Raw genomic sequence first — 11,692 nt, 5'->3', positions numbered from 1 at the left:
TAATGAAGTGGGCGGGGCTTAATGAAGTGGGCGGAGCTGGGGGCGGGGCTTAATGAAGTGGGCGGAGCTGGGGGCGGGGCTTTGATTGGGTGGGCGGGGCTTAATGAAGTGGGCGGAGCTGGGGGCGTGGCTTATACCCTTCCCCCTCCCCTTAGGGCTGCCCAATGCCGGGAAGTCGTCGGTGCTGAACGCGGTGCTGGGCCGTAAGGCCGTCAGCGTGTCACGGACCCCCGGGCACACCCGCTACTTCCAGACCCACTTCCTGACCCCCAACGTGCGGCTCTGCGACTGCCCAGGGCTCGTCTTCCCATCACGAGCACCACGGGAGCTACAGGTGGGCACACAACCCCATTGGTTTAATTAACACCGTGTTAATTGCTTCCTTTCCCCCCCCCATAAGCTACAGGTGGGCACACAACCCCCATTAGTTTAATTAACACGATGTTAATTGCTTCCTTTTACCCCCCCAATGACCCCATGAGCTACAGGTGGGTCAACAACCCCCATTAGTTTAATTAACACAGTGTTAATTGCTCCCTTCCCCCCCCATAAGCTCCAGGTGGGCACACAACCCCCATTAGTTTAATTAACACGGTATTAATTGCTTCCTTTCCCCCCCCCATAAGCTACAGGTGGGCACACAACCCCATTAGTTTAATTAACACGGTGTTAATTGCTCCCTTCCCCCCCCCATAAGCTACAGGTGGGCACACAACCCCATTAGTTTAATTAACACCGTGTTAATTGCTTCCTTTTACCCCCCCAATGACCCCATGAGCTCCAGGTGGGCACACAACCCCCATTAGTTTAATTAACACGGTGTTAATTGCTCCCTTCCCCCCCCCATAAGCTACAGGTGGGCACACAACCCCATTAGTTTAATTAACATGGTGTTAATTGCTTCCTTTTACCCCTCTCCCCCCCGATAAGCTACGGATGGGTCCACAACCCCCATTAGTTTAATTAACATGGTGTTAATTGCTTCCTTCCCCCCCCCATAAGCTACAGGTGGGCAGACAACCCCCATTAGTTTAATTAACACGGTGTTAATTGTTCCTTTTACCCCCCCAATGACCCCATGAGCTCCAGGTGGCCCACAACCCCCATTGTTTTAATTAACATGGTGTTAATTATTTCTCCCCCCCAATTAACACAGTGTTAATTACTCCCCCCCCATCCAGGTCCTGGCAGGTGTGTACCCCATCTCCCAATTACAGGAGCCCTAATTAACCCCTAATTAACACAGTGTTAATTACTCTCCCCCCCACAGGTCCTGGCAGGGGTGTACCCCATCTCCCAATTACAGGAGCCCTAATTAACACAGTGTTTAATTAACTTATCGCCCCCTAATTAAAACACAGTATGTTAATTACTCTTATCGCCCCGCTAAAATTAAAACAGATGTTAATTACTTTCCCCCCATCAGGTTCCTGCAGGGGTTGTACGCCCATTCTCCCAATTACAGGAGCCCTAATAACACAGTTGTTAATTACTTTCCCCCCCATCCAGGTCCTGGCAGGTGTTGTACCCCATCTCCCAATACAACGAAGCCCTAATTAACCCCTATTAACACGTGTTGAATTACTTCCCCCTCATTCCAGGTTCCTGGCAGGTGAGTGTACCCCATCCTCCCAATATACAGGAGGCCCTAAATTACACCCCTAATTAAACAGTTGTATAATTTACACTTCCCCCACCCATCCAGGTCCTGCAGTGAATTGTACCCCATCTCCCAATTACAGGAGCCCTAATTAACCCCTAATTAACACAGTGTTAATTACATTCCCCCCCCATCCAGGTCCTGGCAGGTGTGTACCCCATCTCCCAATTACAGAGCAAGCCTAATTAACTCCCTAATTAACACAAGTGTTAAATTACTCCCCCCCACAGCGGTCTGGCAAGCGGGTGTACCCCATCTCCCAATTCAACAGTGAGCCCTAATTAACACAGTGTTAATTACATTCCCCCTCATCCAGGTCCTGGCAGGTTGTACCCCATCTCCCCAATTCAGGAGCCCCTAATTAACACAGGTGATTAATTACATCCCCCCCACTATCCAGGTCCTGGCAGGGGTGTACCCCAATGCTCCCAATTACATGGAGCCCTTAAATTAACCCCTTAATTAACACAGTGGGTTTGAATTGCCTCGCCCTCCCATCCAGGTCCTGGCAGGTGTGTACCCCATCTCCCATTAATGAGGCCCTAAATTAACCCCTAAATTAACACAGTGTTAATTACATTTCCCCCCACAGGTCCTTGGCAGAGGGTGTACCCCCATCTTCCAATACAGGAGCCCTAATTAAAACCTAATTAACACAGTGTAAATTACTTTCCCCCCCACCAGGTTCCTACGGCAGGTTCGTGTACCCATCTCCCAGTTGACAGGCAGGCCCTAATTAACCCCTTAATTAACACAGTGTTAATTACATTCCCCCCCATCCAGGTTCCATGGACAGGGTTGTACCCCATCGTCCCAATTACAGGAGCCCTTAATTAACCCCTAATTAACACGCAGTGTGCAATTACTTCCCCCCCCATCCAGGTCCTGGCAGCGGCTGTACCCCATCTCCCAATTACAGGAGCCCTTAATTAAAAACCCTAATTAAACACAGTGTTTAATTACTGTCCCCCCCCATTACCAGGTCCTGGCAGAAGTGGTAGTACCCCATCTCCCAATTTACAGGAGCCGCTAATTTAACACAGTTGTTTAATTACCATTTTCCCCCCAATACCAGGTCCTGGGGCAGGGGTGTACCCATCCTCCCAATTACAGAGAGCCCTACACATTAACCCCTAATTCAAACAACAGTGTTAACTTACTTTCCCCCCCATCCAAGGTCCTGGCAGTGTGTACCCCATCTCACCAAGTTACATGGAGCCCTAATTAACACAAGTTGTTAAATTTACTTCCCCCTCCCTAATTACACACAGTGTTAATTAATCCCCCCCCCATCAGGTCCTGGCAGGGGTGTTACCCATCTCCAGTTACCAGGAGCCCTAAATTCACCCCCTAAGTTAACACAAGTGTTAATACTTTCCCCCCCCCATACCAGGGTCCTGGCAGGGGTGTACCCCATCTCGCAATTACAAGGGAGCCCTAGTTTAACCCCTAATTAACCACAGTGCTAATTACTCCCTCCCCCCAGGTCCTGGCAGGGGTGTACCCCATCTCTAAATTACAGGAGCCCTAATTAACACCAGTGTTAATTACTCCCCTTCCCATCCAGGTCCTGGCAGGGGTCTGTAACCCCATCTCCCAGTTAACAGGAGCCTTTAATTTAACACTTCTCTCCTATGTTCTGTTCATTGAGTGTAGAGGTATGTACTTTGATCAACAGTACCCCACTTCACCTCTCATCTTGGCCCGTAACTTCGGTCTGTGGGTAGGGTGAATTAGGCCCCACTTTGTACCCGAGAGTTTCTGACGATGGTTGACGCCAACTTATTGGCTCAAAGTAACCCCTAATTATTAACCACAGTGCTAATTACTCCCTCCCCCCAGGTCCTGGCAGGAGGGAGGTGTTTTTGTTTTGCCCTTGACCCCTGGTTGTTTTTATGCTTTTTTACGTAACATGTGTGTACCTTACCCGGCTTTTCCAATCTCTTAAATAAGTTTTTATTTATAGGTTTGGCCAAGTGCTCACTGTTCCAGGACCTAGTTTCTGTAACTTTCTCCACAACGAGCATTTTGCCTTTTGATAAATTTGCCCCACTAGCGTTCTCCTCAACCAGTCCGCGTATAATATCGCGGACCGCGGTTACCTCCTGCTGAGGAGGTTGTGGTAAGGGGGTTACTGCAATCCTTGGAAGTGTTCCTCTTTCCAAAAGCTTCCAGCCAATTGTTTATTTCTCATGTTGTTTACTGGTTATTTCCTAGAGTTAACCCCTAATTAACCGACGTGGGAGTGTCTTGTTGCTTCTAATCATATATTTAGTACAACCCATTGGTGGACTACCCGGCTCTGGTGATTTTCTTTCGAGCGTGCTCTGTGGTGCAGGTTGGTGTGTGAATGAGAGCACTTCCATCTGCCCTAGCAGATACTTAACGATGGTGAGCCACTAATGTTTTGGAGGAGAGAAAGCGCGTGAGCAAGTTGGAGACTAGCTCGCAGGATGTGTGTGGTGAAATGTTGCGCTCCCCATGTTTGAGCGGCATGAAGATTTTACCTGGGCAGTGAGTGTTGTCTTTTGGTGACGGTTCCCATTCTTCCCATGTCACTGGAGTGCGTGTTTACAAAAGCCGGTTTGGGAAATGTTTACAGAAACGCACTCTGGTCCATTAATGTGTTAATACTAATTGTATTAGAATCTGTGCTCTCCCGGCGATCCTTCCATACTGGAACAAGGGGGAGGTCCTGGCAGGGGTGATCAGGCAAGCTAGCATACCCCATAACTTCCCAGTGGTGAGCGAAGTGGGCAGAGACTTCTGAACCTTGGGTAATCCTAACATTTCACTTTGAGTGTTCTCTCTCTCGCCTTAGTTCGCAGTTATGGTACTTCTCCCCCCCCAATTTCTACCACGATATCGTCTAATTTGTGGACTTGGTCGCTGCGCGCGCCCCCCATTCGTGCCCGGATAGCCTGGCCAACATCCTGGGTGGTTTAGAAGTGTTTGCTTGGTGATACACAGGCCAGCAAGTGGTCTTCTTTGCATTCAGTGTTGTTTTGGACAAAGTGACCTTGGCTTTCGTGATTCAGCCGGGTAATAGAGGTTTTCCTGGGGTGAAGGAGCGGCTGGCCAAGAGCAAGCTGAATACCTCATTCCGTCCCATCTGCTCCGGTTGGAGCTGCTCGTGGACAGACCCGCTCGTCCACACGCTTTTGGACAAGTGCAGCGGAGGTTTTTGACCTGATATTACTGGCGGTTGTTGAGAGATCATGATATTTGTCAATTCAAACTGAAAGAAAATTTTAAATAGAAAAGAGTTTTTTTAAAAAGCTGTTGATTGATGAATAATGTGTTGGCGTGAGTGATGTGGAATAGGTAAGGATTATTTTAGTGAACATGACTTAACCATGGGAACAGTGGAGGTGGGTAGGTTTATATATTGTGGGCAGAGGACAATAAGAGGTTGTGATGATGGAGAATTGAAAGGAGTAGATTACCATGTGTAGTGAGTGAGCAGGACTGGGAGGGGAGAGGGTATTGTTACAAAGATTTGGTTGGAAAGAGTTGACTTGAGTGTGGGTAACGGGCTGGGGAGATACAAAGGTGGACATGCTTTATGGTCAAAGGTGCAAGCAGAGATAAAGAATAGAGGGGGTTGGAAGGAATTGTAAATATTGGGAAGGCCGAACTTGTTTATGGATTTGTGGTTAATGTGGTGTGGTCCAAGAGAGTGGGTGATTAGCTTGTGAGTGGAAGGGTGGTCTGTGTAGGGTGTCTAGGGGCGGACGGGTAAAACTGAATCTGGTGTTATTTTGGGGAAGCTGGTGTTGCGGAAATGGGGGCCCACTGGAATTGGTGTAGGGTTTGTGGGGCCGTTTGTCGGTATCGCATTGCCGCCTTTCACTCATGTGGGGGTAATGTGGATTTTTGTTGTGGGTGGGTAGTTCTGAGAATGTCATAGTCTGTTAATTGAGTCTGTCGATGTTATTGGGGCATGAGTGAATAGAATGGGAGCGGGACCGGAAGAAATGGTGTGGGTAGAGGTCAAGGACAGTTTGGTGTATTTCTTGGCTCCTCCGCTGTCGCATTGGTGTGGTGGATTAATGTGTGTACCCGAGATGATCGGATTGGCTGGGGGGTGCTCATTAGTATGTCACTCATGAAGCTATTAGTGGTTCTCAGGAGAGAGTTGTGCTGATGGGCATCAGGAGTGTGGTGTGTAGCGCTGTGTGTTCGTTGTTCATTGACCCTTGTTAGATAGAACTTGAAGCTTGTGTGTGGGTGTCGAGGTAAGGTGGGTGAGCTCTCTTGTCGTGTAAATTGTGGTGATTCTTGTGGTGGTGTGTGTTCAGAATTGACGGGTTCGGCCAGTGTAACGGTCGACGTGTGGTGTGTTGAGAAGGGAAGGGCAGAGTATAGTGACCGCAGGTATAATACGTGCTTTGCCACTGTTGTTGGGGTGTTGCGTGGGCGGAAGTCCAGCGGGGTGTGTGCGAGTGTTGTGGATCTGGATGGGTGAGGCGCCATTTGTCTGTCATAGAACTTGGGCGTGGTGGCCGTTGTAAGTGCGGTGTTGTGTGATAAGATGAGGAGTGGCGGGCCCGGGAGCCTTGTGGTGGTTAGGTTGTTGTGGTTCAGATTCTTTTGGGGTGTAGGAGCTTGCTTTAGTGGGTGCGCGTCGGTGGCTCTTGACATGTCTGGGTTCAGAGATTGTGGTAGACGAGATAGTATATCTCTTTCTATAGCGGGTTGGTGGTGGTGTCGCTGACGGTATGTCCAGGCTCTCTCTCTCTTTCTATGGGTCTCGATTACTTTGTTGTGTGGGTTTTTGGCAGGGCAAACAAGAATCATGCTTTTCTCGTGGTAATTGGCGCAAGTGATTGGTGGGTGTGAAGATCTTATTGGGGGAGGACAGGAGATGCTCTGCGTCTCTGCGTTGGCGGTTGCGATTTCAGCCTGATTTGTTGGCGGATCAAGAATCGGCTGTGGGTAGTGTGTGTCTGTGCGTGGCAAAGGTCGGCAGCCTTCAGCAACTCGTTGTGGGGGAGCCTCTGCCGACTCTCGGACTTCTGTGCCCTTATGCTTTTGGTCTCTCTGGTGGTTGGTGTGTGTTCTTATTACGAGTAGGTCGAGTCTCTACGCCCTTCGAGGTGTTTGATTGAAATGTTGGTGAGTTAGTGGGTTAACTATGTATTTGGCAATTTGAAGGGGTGCTCCCAGTGTTGCGTTTTGGTCATAAATTAGTCTCGAGCTGTGTCTAGACTTTAAACTATTGGTGCTTCTTTGCTCTGGACTTGTCGGGTTTTCGTTCTGAGTAGGTGAGCTCCAAAGAATAGTAGGTGGCTTTGTGGTGTGGTGGTTTGCAATCGTCGAGTTGTTCTGCGCTCGCGCGCTCCCCTTACTATGCATAGAGGTCTGTGAGGTGGTCGTTCAGTACCTCCTATTGTTGATAGCGCCCGGCAACCATTGTGTGATGGGTGCTAAGGGATGGTCTGCCGCGTTGCGTGTTTTCGGCGTGTTGTGGTTGTATCGATACTGCGAAATGGATGGTCCGCTTTGACGCGAACATGAATGTTTGAGGGTCTATTTTAGTTGGATGTCATCTTCGTTGTGTCAGAGCGTATATCGCAGTGGGAGTGTGATTGTGTGAGGTTGATATGAGGCATATGATTGTGTATGCATGATAGGTACGCTGTGTGTGTCATAGTCTTTATGCTCGCGGAATTTTGAGGCGTGCGGCGCGCTCAGCGCTTTGCGTGGGTGTGCAGAATAGATGTCATTAGCTGTTCGCTCTACAATCCATAAATGTGGGTATGCGTGTGAGTGGGATGATATGGCTGTGAGGTGGCTTATAGCAGCTAGTAATTCTCCTCTAGGTGTGGGTGTGTTAGTACGAGGATTTATGGTGTGTCCAGCTGGCGGAGAACTGACAATTTTGGTGTGTTGCTGAGGTTGTTATGGAGTATGTGTGGTGAGCTCCTCAGTGCCATGGTTGGCAGGATATAGCGTGCTGTTTTGGAAGTAAGACAAAGTGAAGTACAGTTATCTTATGGGTCTTGGAGGAAGATTAAAATGTAAATAGGTGCTCTCATTAGGAGATTTGGCGTGGTGTAGTTGGAAGTGTGGGATCAGAGTCTCACTCGGATGGAATGTTGGTTTTTATGAGGTAAGCTGCTGATGGGGCTGATGTGCGTTGATATCTATGGTGCAGGATCTATCATTGCGTGGACTGAATGGAATAGTCAGATTATGGGGAAGGAGCTATGTGGGAGCTGAATGTTGGTCTCATACTATGGGGGACATGAGTACGCTTTGTATTTGGCTGTATTATCAGCAATGTCGTGCATATAGTTGGGATCTATGTGGTATTGTTTTTCTTAAGGGGAGTGCCGTTGTGTGCGTGTCTCGAGGACATATGTGGGTAGATCTTATGGGCGGGCAGGATCATGTCCCATGTTTGTGGGCTGATGTATTTGACTAGAGGTTATTGTCCCCTGTATAGTGCTATTGTTTGGGAGGCGATGGTTGTTTGTGCTGCCTGTCATAAGGATCTTATACTAGGGGGTGGTTTTTTGCCCCGGTTGAGTCGGGTTAGCTGTCTTTGTTAGATTGTGAATTTTGAGATTTGTGGGTGGAACTGTGAGTGGAGAGGTCTAGAATCGCAGAGTGATACATTGGGGAGGAAAAGAGCTTGTTGGTGTGGTGTGAGGGATGGTGTGGTGAGGCTGCCTAGTTAGATTTCTTGCTGCTCGTGCCGAGGTGAGGGATCTTGTGCTGGGTGGTATGTTGGATTGTGAGGTTTCAGAATCTATGGTGAGGAAGCTTGGCCTACGGGGTAGGGTAGGGGGGAAGTGTGGTAGGGGCATATCTGATCGGGGGGAGGATGGTGTGCTGTGGTGCTTGGAGACGAACAATGTTTATGGGTTGTTTGAGAAATCTTATGGCTGAGAGTTGCTTGTGGGGTGCATACTGATGTGTTGCGGGTTCGCAGAGCTTTGATGGGGCGGTGCTTGCTAGGTGTGCTTCGTGGTGGGGGCAGACGATTGGGGAGCTGTTGTTCATTGCTTGTTTCTCAGCTGCTTGTTGAGGGGAGTGATTTGCGGTGTGTGAATGCTGAGTGTGGGGTGTGGTCTAGGAGGGAATGGGGTGTGTCGGTCACCAGATGTGGTGTGCAGAGTTTCTTGATGGCATTGATGGCGATTGTTGTGCTTGTTCCTATGGGGGGTGCAGTTTGCTTCATAACAGTTGTTCACGATGTATGCCTGGTGCGGTCGTAGACAATACCTTTGCTGGGGTCGTGTGTAGAGATTCTCCATGTTGAGGCAAGGAAGTGTGCTAGTGGGGAGGCTCGAGTGTTGGTTCGCGTTCTTTGGCGGGCTGAAGAGGTGCTGTTGGGTTGCATATATTGAGTGTAGTATTGTGGGTATGCTGGCGAGGTGTTTTTCTATATTGGATGTGTGATACAGTATTTATCATGTGGACCCTGTGGGTGACTGGTGCAGTTGGTTTTGTGTTGGTTGATTTGTGCGGGAGTCAAGGAGATCTTTAGTTGGGTAGGTGGATGTGTCGGTGTTGCGCGGGGTGAAGGATGCTGATTATTGTAGAGGGTTCAGAATCTTATGGGGGCAGGGAGTGGTGTGGAGCTGAATGTGGGTCAGATCGATGGGCAGGAACGATTGTGTGAGGTGCAGATCTATGGGGCAGGAAACAGACTGTTGTGCCTGATGTTTGGGTACAGATTTTATTGGGAGCAGGGAAGTGCTGTGTTGCAGATGTGGGTCAGATCTATGGTGAGGAGTGCTTGTGGGGCTGATGTAGGGCTTATCTATGGGGCAGGAGCTGCTGTGAGCTGATTGTGTGGTTAGATCTATGGGAAGGAGCTTGCTGTGTGCAAGATGTGGGTCAGAGAGCTATGGGGGCAGGAGCTGCTGTGTGGCGAAGATGTGGTCAGAGTCATATGGGGTAGAAGGGGCAGTGTGAGCTGATAGTGGGGTCAGGATCTATGGGGCAGGTGCTGTGCTGTTGCGACTATGGGGTCAGTACATATGGGGCAGGATCTGCTGTGGGCTGTGTGGTAAAGAATTCTATGGGGCAGGAGATGCGTTGGGGCAGGATGATGGGTCCAGGATCTATAGGGGCAGGAGTGCTGTTGGGGCTGCATGTGTGTCAGTATCCTTGGGGCTGAAGCTGTGTGGGGGTTCATATCGTATTGTGGCTGCAGCTGCTTTTACATATGATGATGTGTCAGAATCTATGGGGAGGACGTGTGATGGGGCTGATGTGGGTTAGATCTATGGGGCAGGAGCTGTTGTGGGGCTGATGGGGGTCTAGATCAGTATGGCGCAGGAGTACTGTTGGGTGGCCACATGTGGGGTCAGACCTATGGGGGCAGAAGCTTTGCAGAGGGGAATGAATGTAGCGTCAGATTAGTCGGGCAGGAGCTGCTGTGGGGCAGAATGAGGGACTATCCTTTGGCTGCAAAATCATGCTGTTGGACTGACTTGTGGGTCAGATCTTGAGTTTTGCGATGAGCTGCTGGGGCCAGCATGGTTGGTCAGATCTATGGGGTAGGAAGAATGGGTGTCGGTGGCTTGATGTGGGTCAGATGCTTATGGGCAGGAGCTGATGTAGGGAAGATTTGGGCTCTGATCTATGGTTAGGAACTGACTTGTGTTCAAAGATCTATGGGGAGGACGCAGCTCGTTGGGGCACATTGTGGGTCAGATCTATGGAGGTCTAGCGTGCTGCTTATGGGAAAAATGTAGGTCAGATTATGGGGCAGATCTGCTTGTGGGGATTGATGTGGAGAAAGATCTATGGGGCAGGAGATGGGTCTGGGGCAGATGTGGGTCAGAATCTATGGGGCAGGAGTTAGTGTGCAGCTTGATGTGCGGTCAGAATGCTTGTGGGTGACGCTGCTTGGGCAAATTATTGGGCAGCAGCTGCTTTACATATGATGTGGGTCAGATCTATGGGGCAGGAGCTACTGTGGGGCTGATGTTGGTCTGATCTATGGGGCAGGAGCTGCTGTGCGACAGATGTGGGTCAGATCTATGGGGCAGGTGCTGCTGTGCGACATATGTGGGTCAGATCTATGGGGCAGGATCTGCTGTGGGGCTGATGTGGGAAAGATCTATAGGGGCAGGAGCTGTTGTGGGAGCTGAATGGGGTCAGATCTATGGGCAGGAGCTTACTGTGGGGCAATGTGAGGTCCGACTATGGCGCGCAGGAAGCTGCGAGGGAGGTGCATGTTATAGGTCAGACTTCTTATGAGGCGCAGGTAGTTGCTGTGGAGCTTGATTTCGGGTCAAGATGTTGTGGCTGAAGCTGGCTAGTGCGGTATATTATTGGGCAGGCAGTCTGCTTACAATCATGTGTGTGTCAAAGATCTACTGGGGGAGACTCACTGTGGGGTGGCATGTTTTGGTTTCTGATCTATGGAGGCAGGGAGCGCTGTGCGAAGAATTGTGGTGTCAAGATCTATGGAGGCAGGTGACTGCTGTGGAGCACATATGTGAGCGTCAGATCTCATGCGCGGCAGGCATTGCGCTGTGAGGGTGAAATGTGCGGGAAAGATCCTATTGGGGCAGAGAGCTGTTTGGGGCTAGACTGGGCGGTTAGATCTATGGCCGGGCAGGACCTACTGTGGGGCACATATGTGGACGTCGACCTATTGGCGGCAGAAGCTGCAGAGGGACGATGATGTAGGTCAGATCTATGGGGCAGGAGTTGCGTGCTTGAGGGGGCAGATCGGGAATATTCTATAGTGCAAAAAATCTGCTGTTGGACTGATGTGCGGTTCCAGTTTTCATATTGTGTTTGGAGCTGCTGTGAGGGGGGAACATGTGGGTCAACAGCAGGATCCTATGGAGGGCCCGGAAGCGGCTGCGGGGCTGGATTTTGGGATTCAGAATCTATTGGCTTCGAAGGAGCTGCTGTGGAGGAGCTGACTGTGAAGTTTCAGATTATGGGGCAGGAGCTTTGCTGTGCGGTCAAGAAATCTATGGGGCAGGAACAAGATTTGATGGGGGCCTGATTGTTGGTTTCGATCTTATGGGAGCAGGAGCTTGCTGTGATGTATTT

At 49.8% G+C, this 11,692-nt stretch overlaps 1 protein-coding gene across 1 annotated transcript in view; it reads left to right on the top strand.

Annotated features, from left to right (window-relative positions):
• Positions 1-11,692, top strand: part of LOC107307089 (guanine nucleotide-binding protein-like 1) — a 16,762-nt gene that overhangs the window by 1,016 nt on the left and 4,054 nt on the right. Inside the window, exon 2 of the mRNA XM_015850529.2 lies at positions 156-334. Within this exon, the coding sequence (XP_015706015.1) occupies positions 156-334 (179 nt within the window). The remainder of the gene's footprint in view (positions 1-155; positions 335-11,692) is intronic.

The sequence above is a fragment of the Coturnix japonica genome, unplaced genomic scaffold, assembly GCF_001577835.2.
Source record: "Coturnix japonica isolate 7356 unplaced genomic scaffold, Coturnix japonica 2.1 chrUnrandom485, whole genome shotgun sequence".
Classification (NCBI taxonomy): domain Eukaryota; kingdom Metazoa; phylum Chordata; class Aves; order Galliformes; family Phasianidae; genus Coturnix; species Coturnix japonica.
Note: the sequence above shows the minus strand (reverse complement) of the source record. Positions and strands in the feature narration are given on the sequence as shown.